Source organism: Megalops cyprinoides, chromosome 5 (assembly GCF_013368585.1).
Source record: "Megalops cyprinoides isolate fMegCyp1 chromosome 5, fMegCyp1.pri, whole genome shotgun sequence".
Lineage (NCBI taxonomy): Eukaryota > Metazoa > Chordata > Actinopteri > Elopiformes > Megalopidae > Megalops > Megalops cyprinoides.
Window position 1 is genome coordinate 26761239 of NC_050587.1, and position 19068 is coordinate 26780306.

General features: G+C 41.8%; 1 protein-coding gene across 2 annotated transcripts in view; it reads right to left on the reverse strand.

Annotated features, from left to right (window-relative positions):
• Positions 1–19068, reverse strand: part of LOC118777522 (rapamycin-insensitive companion of mTOR-like) — a 50171-nt gene that overhangs the window by 25549 nt on the left and 5554 nt on the right. For both annotated transcript variants that reach the window (XM_036528542.1, XM_036528541.1), the window contains exons 3-6: positions 12194–12291; positions 4253–4317; positions 3492–3623; positions 1043–1106 (exon numbers count right to left, since the gene is read on the reverse strand). In XM_036528542.1, the coding sequence (XP_036384435.1) occupies positions 1043–1106; positions 3492–3623; positions 4253–4317; positions 12194–12291 (359 nt within the window). The remainder of the gene's footprint in view (positions 1–1042; positions 1107–3491; positions 3624–4252; positions 4318–12193; positions 12292–19068) is intronic.

Sequence of the window (19068 nt, forward strand, 5' to 3'; positions counted from 1 at the left end):
TCTGATAGCAAGCCTCAAAAGTCTTACATTATAAATATCTAAATAAAACTGGCAGACTGACACTGGTTACATATAAATATGACACGCAGAGCACATAGAACAGGATGCACTTTTCCAATAACAATTAATAATTCAGGCTACATTTTTGCCACAGGGGCCAAACGAGTTAAAAATCCTGAGCAATTAAAAGATGACAATGAAATCTTTCGAACTCCAAAGTTAAGCATATAGCTGGAGTGGGGGAAAAAACAGAAACTACTTGCTTCATTGGAAGTGGTAAAAAAAAAGGAAATTATACCTCTTTCTCTCACTGATATCTATTGGGATTGTGCCCTATGGACCCATGCTTGACAGCTATGGTGAATGCATTTAGCTTATGTTTAAAAAAAAGGGTGAGTGTGTGTGGCACCTAGCAGCAAAGTGGCTCAAAGTGCTGTGAGAATAGGAGCTGTCCTGAAACAAAGAATTGAAGAATTTTACACCCATGACAAATCTACAATGACAAACTACATCAGCGATCAAATTTTCCTTATGAGGATGATAGCTCATTTAAAAACCTTGTACTGATGGAGTGGGAATGGTATGTATTTCCTTGTTTCATTCTGAACACAGCTCTGAACAAGGAGTGATCTTAGTGAAGTATGAAACCTACCACCTGCCAGCAGGGAAGCTTGCCTCTTTTATTCTTTAGCACAGTGTAAGCAAGCCAGCTTCCGACCTGCTAATGAGGAAGCCGGGTGTTTTTTTTCTCTAGCCGTCAGAGATAAATGTGAAGTGGCTGCCAGTCAGAACAGACCCACTTACAGTAAACTGCGACATAAAGTTATTAATACACCGCACCACAGAGGTGACAACATGCAAAGTAATTCTGATAGACCAGCAAGCACGCTCTGTCCACTTCCATTGTGTGTGTGTGTGTGTGTGTAAGAATGAGAACCAGATAAAGTGTAACGTATACTGCAAGCGTCTGCCAGCGGGAGCTGGCTGAAAGGCACACGGCAGTGGAGAGGTAACCGCCGTTTTCATGAGAAGAGTGCCACACCTTTCGGACCAGTCGCAGGGCCTGCGTGCGCTCCACCTCATTGCTCTGCTGGATGTCGATGCACCTGCCGAAAGAGTTGCGGGGTCAGAGGCTGTGTGGGAGCTGGCAAGCTGTACTTCATTATGTCAATTTCCATCAAACAACTGTGTCACAACCACCCTTCCATGCTAAGGGAGTTGATACATTTAAGGACAATGTTAATATGTTACTATAACTAATGTTATTACTTCTACTGTACAGGAATCTTTGTTGGTCATTATTTAAGTCTTTACCTTTAGGCAATGCCTCTAAAGTATACATAAAATAAAATAAATGCCTTATTTCACATTACACCTCATAAATTTGTAGTCTTTAACTGTCAAGTAGCGCAATTCTGTATATGAAAATCATGTAACAGTGCATAAATCTTGACTGCCCCCATACATTTGCACATTCCCTAAATACACTCAAAAAAACTCAAGATGAACCACTGACTTCCACTTAATCCCCACAACTCTGATTATAATGTGAATATGGGCAGATTTACTGCAGCTCTGAGCGCAGAAGCTCTGTAAGAGAGGATCTCCTCATCACGATCACCTCAGCACATCGCTGTAGCTTTCAATGCAAAGCCTCCCAATGTTCCACACCATCCATCATTGGTCTGAACCAGAGCTGACCTCTGCCTCCCAGCCCCTTTGCACTGTTCACACTCATGTATACAAAGGCACGCACGCATACAAACAACCACGCTTACACATACACGAGCGCGCACACACACACACACACGCGCACACACACACACACACATGCCCACACGCGCATGTGCAGAGAGATCTCTGCTGATCCTAATATGAGCTGATACTCTTCTCTCAGTGTTAGCATTACAACCCTAACACTGATGCTGGCCAGAAAAGCAGTTTCCTATATCTTTTCCCCTATTTGCTGTTCACCCAAGAAATACATGGTGGTACACTATTCTGCTCATAGCCTAAATTAATTTACAATTCACTGTTTAATACCATCTTAATACAATTGCTAAGGATAGGAAAAATAACATGGAAAAAGAGGATATGTCGGTGACCATTCACTGCAAAAAGAGATGGGCCTACTTACTTAGATGCAATACAATTTGGAATTCTCACATTTTAATTATATAAAGCATTTTCAGCTTTGGTGAAAATGTATTATGTATAGTTGCGATGCAGAGAAAACTCAATAAAAAAACAAAGCAAAATAGCATGCCATCTCCCTTCCTGACTGCACTGGTCTGGCACATTTCAAGCTCCGCAAATTCAATACAACATGAAAGGCACTAAACATTGATGGAATTTGTATCCAAATTCCCACACTCAGCTGAGACCATACTTAAATGTGCTTTTGCTCGCTAGGCATGGATGTGCTTAACATGTCCATGACAGGTGTCGAGGCCAGGTTACCTAGCTGTAAACATGTTAGTTAACTCTTGACATTTAGCCATGTGTGCTGGCTATAGATCAGACTGAATGGAATGGAATATACAGATGGAATATATATATCATTATATATATATATATATATATCATTAACTGGCAAATAAATACAATTGCTCAATGTTAGTTCAGGATCTTCTTTTACATGTCATTAGTCTGTGATTAGTCTATGATGTACGTGATGTTTAGTAACTGACTACAGCATTACTATCTAGATGTTATATATCTGGTCAGCACTATTATTTTATTACAATTAACTTGGTGAATTAACTAAAAAAAAACACATCTCCAGTTAATGAAACATTCTGTAACTAACTGGATCGTTGCTGTGCTGGGGAATCTGCTGTACTGGAAGGTGGACTTTTCAAGCTTCACACCAGGAGGAATGTCTGTGACAGAGGAGGCTGTCACCATGAGGTTGTTATGACATTCAGGGCAGTGAGAGTAATGGGGGGCAGCAGTTATAACCTCTCTGAAGGCCTCTACTTTTGACATTTCAGTGCTATCTAGGGATGAACTCCGTGGCCTGTTCCTGTGATTACATATCTGATTTGCCAAGGTCCTTACTCAGGAGAGGCAGCTCTGGGTTTGGGCCCAGCTATGTCATTAGTGAGTGGGAGCCCACAGCAGTGGAACAAATTGGCTTGGATCAGCCAGGTAAAGGGATGGATATGTCGGCCAGAGTTCCATCGTTGCACCGCTCTTGTTAACCTGAGACTTGTTCAGGAACCTCAGAGATGCTCAGACAGCATCAGGGAGATGTGTCTTTCTTCTGTTCAAGATTTGCTTCCTGGTGCACTGTGAAACTCAGCGTAGTGTAAAGACCAGTCACAGTCATGCAGAGTATGGGCGTATGCATTTACCATACCCTGTTTGGTATTAAGCTTGAAGTGAAGTCATTTTATGTAATAAATTTTAATTCTTCGTTTTATGTAAAAAATTATATACGGATTGCACTGTGATGTGATGCTCACTAGAACTGTGCTGCCGACACTCACCTGGCAATCAGGTAGTCCACCTGGAGGCGGAGCACCTTCTGGAGAATAGTGCTGTCTCGGATCAGGTAGCGCAGTGCCCTCAGGCCCGCGGCGCGCACCTCCTTGGCTTCGTTGAGCAGTGCTAACCGCAGGCTGGGGTCGGGGGGAGGGAGAGAGCAGGAGGGAATTAGCCAGCAATTCAATCTCTTCAATTTAAATATGAACTAAGACATTTGACTGCACTGGCCAGAGAGGCAGAGGAGAGTAGTGTGCTCTGTGGTGGGTAAACAATAACAGCACATAGAGAAGATTAATATGAATTACAGATAAAATAAATCATGTATCCATTCAAAGGCCACATGGAAGTCCAGGTTACTGGGTACAGCGAGGGGTGGCTGAGTTCACATTACACAGATTGCCGTTCAACACACTGTATTTACAGTATCCAAAAACCTATTTAAGAAACCATGAAGTAAAAACATTTCTGCCTCACTACTAGGGATGTTCCACATTATGCCAGGACACAGCACAAGTAGTACACACTGAACATGCAAGTGGACTCTGAAAGGATTCTTCAAGCCCGACCATTGAATACAGACCATCCATCACTGCACCTGCATGCCTTTCTTCACAAAAGATGGGGAAAACAGGCATGCACATTCATTTTTGGTATCACGTGTACGTACATATAGCAGGGTATTTTATTATTAACTCATTTTTATTATTATTGTTATTATTATGACAATATAGGTCAGTAGATGAATGTTCTTAGCTAAACTCACCAGATGATGATTTCTTCATATGTAAACCCAAATTTCTCCTCACAGTTTCCAACACTGCAGAGAAGCTGAAAGAGAGAGAGACCATTAGAGCAAACAGGAGATGTGCGCACCGACACACAGAAGGCTGCCCACAGCGCATTTTATGTATATGCTGTGTGCACCCCTGTGTACAGCACAGTGGTAAAGTTTTGCTTTAGGTTAACCTGTGTTCACAAATCCATTATTACTAGTGGCAACCTGTTTTGGAGTTCCACAGTTGCTGTACTCAAACTGAAGTTTGCAGCAATGTCCAACCCTGTGATGAAATTTTGATTAGAGTGATCTCATTTTTTTTTTTTTAGTTTAGCAAATAGTGCCATTTAACTGTAGAAGCCTAAAGTGGCTTAAAAGTCCTGTTTTGCCAGAATCTTGACTTGAAGAAGTGTCTTGGAAGGTTGGCTGACATCTTTTTCTCACCATGAGCCCCAGGCCTGCTCCTTTATGAGTGAAACTGGTGCTGGCTATTGGGACACACAGCTTTCACCAGCTCAGAAGCTCAAAGTCTAGATCAGATAACCAGCTGAAAACAAAACTGTACTCCAATCAATCAATTAATGCTACATAAACAACAGACCTAAAGTGACATACATATGCAGCTTGAATGCAGCCAACCAGCTGTTAGGCCACAATAAACCTCAGCTGGTTGGCCATCATTTCATCAGAAATAGATGGCTGTTGTTTCACCCAGATGTGTGCTGAGATAGAAGCCCTCAAAGCAGTTAATATGCACGCAGGATTGTAAGTTCACTGAAAACAACAAAACAAAAATATTTACATACTACATATACCATTAACAATGCTGGTCTCATGACTTAAATATGAAAACAAGATCTGTATCGACTGTCTTTTATTTGTCTGCTTGAGAAATGAAAATGGAAGCAATGAGAAGGAGTGTTCCACCCTCTGTAGTAAAAAAAAGACCGCACAGATAACCTCCTTACCCTCTACAAAATTACTGCCATTGTTTCACTTTCTGTATAGATAGCTACTGCAAGCGATGGCCACTTGCCATTGCAAGTAATGTAAAGTAAACCTGCTGTGCAAACAGTGTTGTATGGCAATACAGTCTGAATGACTTCAGAGCCCTCTAGGGCAAAAGATCAGGAGATCAGGGGAGAGAATGCAATGAGGGCCAAAGCAGGTTGCACACTTTCTTTCTGTGCGAGAACTCCAGGGCATTTCTATCGTTAGGTCTGCTGAATCCCTGCAATTGCCTTTGCTGGCTGTAGTGGGCCTGTCACAAGCCAAATGGATGCATTAAACCATGGGTTTAAGACCAGATGTTTCAGTAATAGCTACGTTGTGTATTGTTTAGTCTCATTTCCTATCCATGTTTCTTGGTTTCCAGATAGGAAGTATTCAGAGCAGAATTTGTTTACGAAGATCAAAGTTGAATGACATTTTCTGGACTTAAGAGACAGTGCTTTTTTACAAACCAGAATATATGTTGTTTTTACTTCACTGAAACCCTTATAATACACTTATAGGAACTAACAGTCACAACCCTTGCCCCTTAAAAAACAGCTTACCCTCTAGCCAATTTCATTGAGAGACATACTTGCAAGGAGCTCTTGGCAATAAATTCAGGGGTTATAATCATAAGACCATTGACATAACAAATGTTTTTGTTTTTCCTTTCAAAGTTGTTTTAACCAAAACTAAGAAAATAAAATATCTACCCTCTTCAGCTCTCGATACACACATATGGCTAGAAAGTATGAAAGAAATACTCCATAAATACAACAAAATCACTACTTTGTCCCCCTAGTTGATATGTAAGCATGACAGAAAGCTTACAGACTAACTGGTGCATCAAGACCTGCGATCTTCACAGAAACAAACAATACTATCAGCCCTCCCAGATGGCAATTACAACTGTGGAGCCTCTTAAGCATAATAATGTCAAAAATCCCCTCCTAGGTAAGGAAACCCCTCTGAAGATTATGAGCTATTCCATGTACCCCAAAGGGTGTGATTTACTTGACAACAAGCACATCATTATTATGTCATGAAACAGTATAATTTCAAGATCACATATTTTGAGTCATTCTTCATAGGAAAGACACTGTCCGCTTGATCGATAATAGTTTTATTAGGACATAATAGCTATGGTTCTTCCCACTCCAGGTGTTAAATTGAGACTGTGTCTTCATGTCTGAATCGAGAGCGGTGATGTCAGAGCACAGGCGGTGGGGGCATGCAACACTCTACAGGGGGATTAAGTCCTCCTGCTGTGTCCCCGAATCCTTACAAGGAGATATACGCCTGAGCCACCCTCCAAACATACCGCGTCCCAGCCACTGAACTCCCTCACCCCTGCCGGTGGGTAAAACTGGGAGGCGGGTATACAAATACCCTCCTCAGAGTGTTACAGTACAGTAGGGGAAAAAAAAAACACATGGAACCATGCCATTGCATCTGCTTTCTCTGCCAGGAAGCCAGTGCTGAGGGCTACATCAGCTGGGGAGAGGGAGATGGGTACTGGGAAGGGTAGCAATATACTGGTGTCTACTTCAGGCCAGCTTTCTGTAGCAATAAATTGGTGTACACTTCAGGCTAGGTTTCTGTAATAGTCCTCAAGGCTAAAAATATGAGGCCTCAGACCAAATTAATAGATCAATCTTCTGCATCACAAACCATGGTTCTCTAAAAAGGCCAGTTGTGAACCCCTGTATCATAATGGTGTATCCAACAGGGATGAGAGAATAAACAAGACCATTTACCGGATTACCTGGCCAGGTAATATACTTGGGTTGAACTCTGCAATCATAGTCAAAGTGATAGATGTGGTAATTCGAGAGTTCTAGAATTCTATTGCATCACCAGGCATGGCCATCAATAAAGATCATGTCTGCTTCCTGCACTATTGCAGTAAGAACCAGAACTAAGCAAGCTACAGAGGTGTCAATATCAACCCCCAGAGCTTCATTTCCTCTAAATGATTACATGCAAAATTCACCTTCTACTTGCTACACGGACAGCCCTACTGCAAGCTCAAAATCCTACCCTCAGGTGGAGGAGTTCTTCCAAACATCTTTCCCCGGAGAGGGAAGAGTTGTGAAGAGAATAAAATGCAGTTTTGGGCCCAGGAGTCAATGCCATTAACTTCTCGTTTAAGCATCAAGTAAGCGAAGTCAGTTTAATGGGATGTGCCACATGATCAATTCTTTCAATCATATGAGACTGACTTTGAGCTACTCTCTTGAAAGAGAAATTAACTCAATCCAACTGCAGCATGTTTTTTTCCCTTATATAGTAATGAAATGCAGCAAATGTAAATTTTTCATTCGCTGCACATAATTTCAAGCACTTTTCAGCGCTCATAACATGCAAGAAACAAAAAAGCAGCACTTGTAAGCAGCAGCTTCAGTCTGAAACTCAAAATTAAGGACATGGTCTATTGTGTTTGGACTGAGTACTTCTGTCCATAAGGGTCTTCACTGCACCATGGAAATACACTTCCCTCTCTCAGAGCACTCAAAAAATCACCATGTTGCTGAATCAGTGGTCTGACAAATGTATATGCACAGTCATAAAAAGCTAGTATTTTTCATACACATGAAAGGCAATGGGGGTTTGGGCACAACCTAACAGTCGAACATTTCTGTAATGTTTCTGCAAATTTTTATGTTGCTGCAATACTTAAGTTATGCTGTCAGGTGTTATGTGTTAGCAGGGGAGTAGCCATTAAGCTGAACAGACAGGGGTGTTTGGGGTGGCGCTCTCTGAAACCACTACAATCAACAGCAGTCAGAATGAGTGAAGATGTGTTTTATCTGTGTCAATAGGGCAGTGGCGATGAGTAAGAGCAGGAGTTTGTGTGTTCGTGCAGTACTGAGAGTGCTATGGGAATGCGTGTGTGTGAGGGGGTGTAAAGTCACGCTGCACTGAGGGGGCAGTGAGGACTTAAGTAATGTACTATTTTAAAGCAATGGCACAGTCAGTCACACAACCATTCTGAACTGTTCAGTTGCATGAACTGACAGACAAATTCTGAAACTGTTTCAGTATAACTTATTTATTTATTGTTTGTGAGAGTGAAATCGCATGGTAAATGGAATGCACTATGTCCCTTACCTTTACTACAGCAGGTATCCATAAGAAAAATATTCTTACGAGTTTCAATAATTAAGAACACAAAATTATGTAGAATCATTTTGTGGTGTCCCAAATTACTTCAGATGACCTCATCCTCACACAAACCTACAATGCATCACTCCATTTCTCCTCTCTGAGGACTGTAGCAAATGCATTTTCAATTTGTTGTTGCTTAAACTTCTAACTCCTTTTTGATCAGTTAAACACATACAAACAGACTCCTAGCACTTAGCTAAGCTGTAAATAGTTCACTTCATGTATCCTAATCTGTGCCTTAACATGAGGACTAGCATTTGTATTTGATTTAGAAGTGCACTAGCCTTGTCCAAACACTCACAAGAGGCAAGACTTACTTCACAGTATATCACCGGACTGAAGACAGACAGGATCAATTTCAGACAAAGTGCCCTCAGTTTCAACTCAAATTTTAAGGAATATCAACATAAAATACTAAATGGCTTTAAAGCTTCAGGACAGAGGCCTACATGCAACTTGCCCTGCTGACATCACGTGTCAAGATAATTGCATCTGGGAAGCATCATGTCGTTAAAATTTGGCCCTCTGCGCTCCAAGCTTACATTTTATGCGAAGTGTCTGATTGGTAAGTGTCCTGTCAGTCACACACACACTTTGCACAAGGGCAGGGCAAGGCAATATCTGCAGTGATGTTAGCCTTTAACTTGATTTCAGTTTAAAACGATTACTTCAGCTGCAAAGCAGAGTACGCACCATTATCAGAGTGAATACCTGAGTGCATTAGATTACTCACATTAAACAGCTTACCCCATTTTAGGCTGGTCACTCAAGGCATATGACACAAGCAGCAAATCAACATGCCTGTCTCAACTGTAACACACAGCCAAACAATTCAACCCAGGGCACATGTGTAATTACAATGGGAACCAAGTGCAGCATTAGTGTAGGGTGGCAGACTGATGCTTTGTTGCAACCACTAACCTACAGAACAGTTCTCCCCTTTTCAAGGTTTTTTACACAGTAATAATATCAAGCTAAAAAAGATAAATCTACTAGTCTACTTTATTGTCTGGATGTCAAATCCTTGTATAGACAAACAGACTCCTATAGACAAATTACCTGTGATTAAGTGATGTTTTCTACCCCCCGAATGTGATGACACATTTCTTTCATAAAGCTTTCCAAGTATCAGCAACCTGGTTTTACACAGCAGACAGAATGTTAAATATGGTTAAGTCAACATGTCTACTGCTCTGACTTGATACAAAAAGGTTGGTCAGTGGCTGCTTTAGTCAATATGCTGCAGATAATGAAGTAGGTGTTGCAGGCTCATGAGGAAATCCTCCTCTGACATGATGGGGGTAATGTGGGCAGGTCTATGGATTTGTTCATGCTGGAGGGAGACTGTGTCACTGGAACAAAGTATCATTCAAACCTCACTCCTCCACCATCCTGCCTGAACCTGTACAAGCCCCCTTGGCATGAACATACTTAATCTGTGTAAATCAGCAAGGTAAATGTAACCTTCATGGACAACCACTTAAGGTCAGCCTTATCTTGGGGATCAAATGGTGCCGAGTAACCGCTCAGCTTATTGCTGTTTTCCAGAGGACCCCTCCATTGTGGGGGGACACGCTCAAACAGCTACTGAGAATCATTAAAAGTGGTAGGGGACTTGGCACAGATTGCTGGATCACCACTGACTGCTCAGGCATGGGAATACCCTGGGCCATATAAACACCTGTCAGGACTATCGTCACAGGGGAGCCTGTGGCTACAAAGGGCGCAGCTATGCAGACTCTAAGGTACGCTACAAAAGACAGCTTTAAAACCACTGGAAACGAGGAAGATACTAGCTTTTTTAAGTCAGGAACAACTGCAGTTGTTTAACGGATAGGAACAACTGATCCAATTGTCTTTTTGTTTCAATGCATTACATTTACATTACATTTATATTTGTTCATTTGGCTTTTATCCAAAGAGACTTACAAGTGAGGCAGAGTACAACACAAGCAAAAAGCCATAAAAAGGAATCAACAATATCAGAAATGCTGCATGACCAGGTTTCAACAGTAGGCCAGACAAGGTACAAGGTAGCTGGTAATTTTTAAATTTTATTAATGTTTAATTTTCATTTTATTCCACCAAAATTTATTTCAAATCTTTAACATACATAATGTATGAACATTAAACTGACAAGTAGGAAAAAGTACAACAAATTATGCTGAACTGAAGAATTTGCTACTGGAAGCACGTTAAAGAAACTGCGCCTAATGTGTTCAGAGACAAAAGCTATAGGCACCACAGTCCAGTCTTTCTATAATACATAACAACTAGCTCATTAAGGTTGGATGGTTATAAAAATGGTAATGAAGCACTGTACTGATTATATTAAACTAGCGTGCATTTTCTAGTGCCTAAAAAATGTAAATTTAATATCATTCCACTTACTTTCAAACTTAGGTTGAAATTTTTGACCACTTCATCATTATAAAATGAATTTTAATGAGAGACTCCCAAAATCTTACATGTACAGACAGAGTGAAAACATGTGACATTTGGTGCAGTGTTCCATTGTATTCATTTGCCTAGGTCATGCACATAATCTGACAAACCATGTCCCAGGCTTGTACTGCCTGGCCAATATTTATAATCCATAAATATAAATGTGATCAGGAATAACATTTGCATCTCCTCAATGTGCTCTGGGCATTTTAATGACGTGCAATGATAAGAACTCTTATATTCTGTCCCATCAGCAGTTTTGTTTTTAAGTACAGAAGTATCTCTGACACAAGCCAGAGGCAGAAACGCCCTCCCACCAGAGGCTGGAGTTTTCTCATTTAGAGTCGGCTCTCTGCGCAGTGTGAAAGTGTGCGGCTCCTTTCATCCTCTGCCAAGCTGTGCAGTACGTGTCAGATAAAAGCCTCCACCGTTAGCCTAATGGGAGTCGTAAAACGCATCTGTTTACCAAATAAGACTCTGCTACGGGAGACCTGCGAGGAACGCTGTTCAGAGGGTGTCTCTGCCGAAGGGTTGCGTACATCTAGAATGCATGCAGGATTTCTTCAGGAGCAGTCTCACAACATCCGCACTGACTAACAATCAGGGATCTCCCAAAACAATGGAGCACCTGCACCATCCACTCTACCCATGGACTTCTTCTGCACAGGGTTTTTGAAATATTTAGCAGAGATGCAGGTCTTGACATCCTGACAGACTTCTGCACAAACACCTGGCTAGCAAGGCAGTTGACATAAAGAATATCTGAAAGGCTGAGAGTTTTGTAAGAGGATGCTAATAGCCTACACTACGATATTAGCCACGCACTGACCAAAGCCCATCATTCGCCTTGTCAACACAGCCAGAGCTCTCAGAAACGGCCAGCCTCCATGTAGTATCCATGCGCTCGGAAGAGGATTTTTATGTTTGTTACCTTTGGGAATGCAACATTTTGTAAGAGGATATTTTTGTCATCGGCCATTATAGCTGCTTAAATTTTTACTTATTGGACAATTTCAATTTCAAAAGCCAGAATACACTGGCTAATGGAAACACAGGGAGGGCCCAACATTTGAAAAAGGAAGCCTAATATATATTAGAAAAGAAATACATATGTCAATTCTGGATACATTTTCATACAAAACTAGCCATCATATGGCTAATCTGATGTAACCAAGACATTGTTTTGGTACTTAGCACGATGGAATCATGAATGTTGTCCATGTACATGGTCACTGTCCTCAAAATTCCCGCTGTCCCCCGCTAATTACAGCATTTCCTTGATGAATTATAACATTTACTAATGAGAAATGATTGCACACGTACCTTTATGAAGTTGTTCAGATGGCCCAATTTGCGCATGTTGCTGACTCCTTGTGGCTTAGCCACATTCTGAAGGATTTCACGCAAGTTGTCCGATGGTTCTGTGAAAAGAGCAGGGCATACAGTGATACCTCAGCTTCACAACGTGCTACAGACTTGCACACCTATTGGACTGAGGTAAAAGGAGGGTGATATACAGTCAATAGGCCAGATTCACTACTCATATGTACAAGCGTGTGTCTGATCAAAATAGCATTTTGGAATTCATTTGTTCTTAGCTGGAATTTGTTCTTCTGTACAAATACATTTTGCAACTGTTCTAGAACACTCATACCACATACATCAGCACACAAATTTCAGCAAGACATTTTTTTTTTCCACCATTCCAATAAAAAATGTAAACTCAGGCAAAGTGCCAAAGTGCAGAAGTGAAAATTATCAAACATTTCAGTCATGTGACCTTCATCAGTGCCATTCTCATTCATAAGTAGTTACTTGCTCAAACCCTGACTGATGACACTGTTGGCAGATGCCATGAGAAGTTGCATAAAACCACCGACATGTGCTCGCTTGATGATGACGCAAACTATCGGTGTGGTAAAAAGCTAGTACAGGGGTTTGGATACAGCAGATGGCACTCTTCTGTACACAGCAGAAAAATTGTGCAGGATGACACTCACTTGTTGTGTCCCCCTCAATGTAGCCATGAAACCTGCCATTTGTTTACCACCAGATGACCAGCAATGAGAGAACGCTACGCACAAATTGCTCCAGAGAACAGGGCTACAGTTCAGACTCGCAATTAGCTGAGCATCTATGAGTGAAGGTATCACTTAGATGTAACTGTGTACCAAGTCTACTCCTACATAATTTCTATGTGTTGGATACAAATTTCATTGTTAGGCAAGACAACATGAGGACAAATGTGATTTAGATGCCAAAGTCCTTTCCTTTTGCCAAAGTCTTGCTTATTTTCGACCAGCGGTTGGTCAATGTCCCAGACGCTCCACTGATCACAGTGACATAGGAAATATCTTTTTTTCTTGCATCCGTCTCTGTCAGAATTTATTTATGCATTTTTAAATTTATTTTACATTAAATCAAATTAAATGAGTTTTTTTCCCTTTTGCCAGCATTGGCTATACCTGCGACTTGGAAGTCAAAATGCCCTTATACAAGCATCCAATTTAAGAACAATTAGGATTCATCATCATACCATGGTAAGAATGAAATCTGGCGTTTCCACATGACTCTAAGCATTAACTCAAACATAAGATGTCACAGGACATGCTTCCCTAAATTCCAGGGCTGCTGCAGATGGGGACAATGGCCTGCCCAAACAAGCCCTCATCGCCGTTCTTTGAGGTAACAGCAAAAGCCTTAGACCAGGAGCACTGCCTCACAGGAGCAAGAGTGGACTAAACTAATGGTGGATGTGTGGAACCCTTTCCATGCTGAGGGTGCTAAATCTCCAGCCTTTTGTTTAAGCTAGGCACTTAACCAGCTAATTCAAAAGATTTTTCTTGATTGGACCTATTCAGTCTCTCGCCCTTTGTAGCCACAGTCCCTCCACAACTGACAATTTAAGCTGATGAAAGAGAAACCCGGCTGCAATGTACACTTGCTTGCCAGCCATGTATCATGTCCAAAACAACCCTGGTGACAACCATGCCCTAATTTAATACAGTGCATGTGCAAAGGCAACCACTCATTAGCAGTGTGTATTTCACTTGCTCAGTCAACAAGCAGTAGGCAATTCTCATTACATAAGGGATGAGTGGGTAACAAGCAATACTCCCTTATTGTGGTCCATACATACTAATATCGGTTAAAAAATAGGGTTGTGACCAATGTACTTAGGCCTGTCAGTATAAAGCAGACACAACACACAGCTTTTAAATGAGGCCAAGATCAGAATCAGAGAGGAGAAACTCATCTATTTTGTTTGACAGACAGTAATACGATTCTACACAAAGCGGTCACCATGATCAGCCTCAAGTTACAGAAGGGTCACCACTAAGTGCCTCATAAGGCTGAAGCTGTTCTGCTGATGGCTATGACACTGTAGACAATCTGGATTTAACAAAAAAAATGTGAAATGAGCAGCAAGATGGCTTTAGTATGCTGCCTTAAGTATAGCAGTATAAACTGCACCTTTAATAAATTCTGAACACAAATACAATCCACCTAACAAATTCTGAATACAAATACAATTTGGAGCGCATCAAATTGAATCAGCTAAGTATGAATACAATGACAGGATGATACGAAACACGAAGTGGCTGTCAGACCTGTTTTTTTTTTCCCTCATCAGACATTGTGTCCCTCAGAGCTAGACCAAAGACACTTTGCCTTTGGAACACCATTACTCTGTCTACATTATGCACAAGACCTTGCGCAAGTTCAGAGTATATTCAATCTCGAGAATCACTGATGAACTTCTATCCCATTTCTTTACCTTGTTGCAAAGAAGGAAGCTAAATGAAGAAATTGAGAGAAAATGATTGAGATGACAGTGGCCAATAAGCAGGAAAGGGAAAGTGTGTAATGGAAACAAAGTGAGGAGATGAGGGGAGACAATTTAGCAAAAAACTAAACAAACAAACCTGATTGATGGGGTGGAAAGGCAGAGATGAGAGCTTTCTCTTACAGTGTGCCTCTGAGGGGGGGGGGTGGGGAGGCTCGGCTGGGGGGCTGGAGTAGGTTTACCTTGCTCAGCTCTCAGTGCGTGGCACCAGCAACACGCGAGGCCAGCTCAACTGGCTGCTCCACAGGTTCGATTTCAAAGAACCGCCAGTCTCGGCACGCTGACTCTGGCCCTTCTCGTAAACCTACAGCCGCGGCTGCACAGATCACACCAATGGCTCGCTTTGGCAATGGTAAGTTCACACTTACCCCTCACTTATCAAGCAGCTGACTTTTCAAGAAGCGACAGCATGTTGTTTTTTTCCCTCCTCTATCGACAGCCAGACATGAACTTTGGATTTGACTTTAGCCTTCGGCGTTTTCCTCGAGGATAAGCATTCTGTGTACGCAGAAGTCGACAAAGCCAGGCCTCAAGACTTAAAGCGTGACGTCTGCTGCATCCTCATCTTCGCTCTCATTACTCATAGAGACAGCCTGGCAACCTGAAGCACAACACTGGAGCGCTCTAACCTCTAACCTTGAGCTCTGATGTATATGACATTACCCTGCCCCATGTGCATCACATTAGTTCAACAATGGCATGAAGCTAGGGTGGTCAGTGAAGCACAGTTTAGGGGACAGGGGTGGCCCATGGCCATGACTGGACCGTAACAGGCAAAACCAAAGGAGAGCAACTCAAACCATGGGATACAGCGGCTTCCTGTAGGTTATTCAGGCTCCTGTTATTTAGCAGGTGATAATGCCTAGGAATAAAAACAGGCAATCTGAAGAGTGCAGTCATTTCTGTATCACCCACAGCCTTAATTCCAGTAATTAAAAAGCTCCATCAGTCTGAGGGCTTCGGTGCTTCAGACTGATGATACAGCAACTCCCAGGACACGTGGGACACCCAGGACAACTTCTCTGCTCGTTGATGGTTTAAAGCTGGGGGCACACACACCAGATGGCCAGGCAACATGCTCTGATGGTATATTCCATCCAGGTTAGCCAGTAGTCTTTGAAAAGGGCATGCCAGGACACACAGTCCAGACTACGGCTTACAGCTTACCCTCCGTAATCACTCAAATACCTGCAAGCATGTAGGTGTAGTGAACACCAGCTAGTAAAAGGAACTCGCACACTACAAAACTAATAAGGAAAAAGCCTTCACAGAAGCTGCAAAATAGGTTTTCTTTCATTTAACCATTGCTCATGTTTCAAATTCAAAAATGCAGACAAACATTTCCATCACAAAATCATCACTAGTATCAAGACAGCTGAGAGCCTAATTTTATAGTTATGAGTTTGTGAAGAACAAACTCTCAAGACCAGGAGGGCAGCAGTGTCTGCAGTTACAGCTGTAATCTCTCCTTTATAAGGAAGCGAGTAAATAGCTTCACCAGAAACAATCACGTTATCTGTGTCCAGTAACTATTTATACACATGGGACAAATAGCTTAGTTAGCTAAACAGTGTTAACTGAGTGGTCCTCAGTCTCCCATCAAAAAATTTCATTAGTTTTTTTGCTGTACAGTTTTTCTGTGCCGTGCTGGCGTCTCCTTGACCAAGACGATAAATTTGTCCTCATTCTTGTGTGTCCAAATCATTGTAATAACTGTGGTTCATTCAAGGGTGGTGATCCCTATTTCACATGGTTGCTAATTTCCCTTCTCTCATGGGAATGCCCCCTGCAATGACTGGCTGAGGGCTGAAATACTTTCACTGACTGCTGATGTTGTTTCTAGGGCCTACATCTAGAATCGCGAATGATCGCTATCAACTGCGGACAGCTACAGCCTAAACGCTGAACACGCAGCGGTGACTAGAGGCCAAGGTCAGACACGGATGGTTTTTGACCAACCGTCGTGTGTGTGTGTGTGTGTCCCTGGTCTAACAGAGTCATCCCCCAACCCCAACTGTCGGGGGTGTGTGCGTGTGTCCAGCTTAACAGAGTCAAGCCCCCGGGGGACTCCAGGGGAACCAGAGCACACCAGACAATGTTGCGCACATCTCAGCGATGAAGCAGAGGTGAAATGGGGTGAACTGCCTCCCCCCCGCCCCCGCCCCCGCCCCTGGTAGTGCTTCCTGGCTGGGTGGGAGCCAGCGTGCAGCGGAGGCTGTGTGGACGGGATGATGTCATGCAGAGATCGCTCGCTTTGCTCCCACATCTGCCTTACTACAGCACATTTGCAGATGCTGCTGCGCTCATTAGTCGGGCCGTCCAAAACAAACACGCCAATGGATGCTGGCCTTAGCTCTTCTTAATACTTAATTCCGTGGAGCTTCTCACTGTGCTCCCCATTCAAAAGGGAAGTGGATATTATACTTGAGCCAACATAATTTTCCATTTCTTACCACTACTACAGTAAAACTTACCTACAGAGCGAACTCTCCCGTTCTCTGCTATACCTGTCTTAACAATATAACAGTTAGGAATTACTTGTTTATTAACCCTTTTTCACCATGCCTCGCCCCGCACATTTCATGTTTAGGAAAAATATAATCAATGAATTATTAATCTTGTAATGACTAGAGGAAACTCTTGCTGATGTATGTTTTCATTAACGTTATTAAGCTTCTCATAGTTTTCAGTTAGCATTTGCTATATTTTTTAACATGAAATCGCTGTTTCCTCAAAGCTAAAATTAGCTAGAATTTTTCCAATCTAGTGTTCTAATTGCATCGGTTTTAGCATACGCGCTAAATGGCAAATCAGGTCGGTGTGACCGTACGCCCGAAAGGGTTACAAAAAAAAAAACTTGTCTTTTTAACAAGTTTGACGTCATCGTCCATTGCAATGTTTCACTGTAGACATCGTCATATGCCAATTCGGTAGAAATCACCCAACCCTAATCACAAGCTGTTTATTTTAGTTTTCACTGAGACTCCTGAGGACCATAATCTATCCACACCATAATACCTTTACTATAATCCTACAAGGACAGTTTTTAAAGGACTGCTAACATATAAATGGACTGCCACACTGAGGAAGCAGCTTCTTCAAATAAAAGAACTGTGATGGTCCAGGGGATATTAAAGACATTGAGGTGTCTGTAACATAACATGTTATGTCAAAAGCGTGTTTGCAACACAGGAAGTTAAAAAGTCTGGGCTGAGCAACAAGCTAAATGATCCATCCAGCACCTCATGTCAGCAAAAAGAAAAAAACTGAATGAATGAAAAGAATGAATGAATCTCCAGCTGATCATGTTTACCCTATGCACACTTCTTACCAAAGCTTATGGACCAGGTTCTTTCAGAACAGACAACAGTCTTTCTGTAGCCCCTTTAAGGTCTACCAGCATGAGCGTGACATAATCCCATTAATACGACGGAAAGATTTATTACACGGGCAAAAGAAACAGAAATGATCAGGGCTGGTCTAAATACAGGCGCCCCCACTGGAAAAGCAGTTCTGCAGAGTCAGAAAAACAGGACAACTGAGAATGTGTCAACAACAGTGTACACCTTGGGCCACATTCATAAAAATTCTTCAGTGTAAAAAAACTGGAACTTCAGTGTGGAATTTTTTTAGAATAGGAGTAAACTTTGGGCTTCAAGGTCCAAGAATTAGTACAAAGTCATTCATAAAGCCTCTCAATTCTTAAGGTTTCTATTAAAAGTTACAGAGAGCCCAGAGAGAGAAGAGAATTAGCCTACTGTTGCAGGTCATAAAACAAGCTCAATTTTCACCCAAGACAAAACATTTTGGAAGTCTACCAAGATAATTAATTCATAGGACAACGTTAATTAGTTCTGGCAGGGATTCTGTTTGTGACAGATTTAATTAGCAAGTCAATCATTGCATCCATACAAAGAAATAATGTCACCTGCAAAATATCTGTGTAGCTAAGCTAGTGTAGACTCATTATATTACAGTGCAGAGCTTTATATACAGATGATTCTTCTTGAGGTGATAGTGAATATGTGCTCATGCAGTCATTTTTTAGAAAGCACTCAAATGGAACAATTTGGTTCATTGCTACTACCAATATTCCATGCATCTCTGCATTTGTTTTATGTGTCAACCTGTCTGACTTACGCAGAGGCATTCGAGGTAATAAGTGATACATAAAGGATGGCGATATTCCCATTATTCTATTACTCACAACTAACTGGGCACAGCTTAAAGATTAATAATGAGCAGGAACCCCCAACACCCATATTTGGGATGCAAAATGGGATGTGTTTATGAACATCACATGGCTATGCCACCAAAGACATTACGCCTATCTTACGTTTTATCTGAGTTT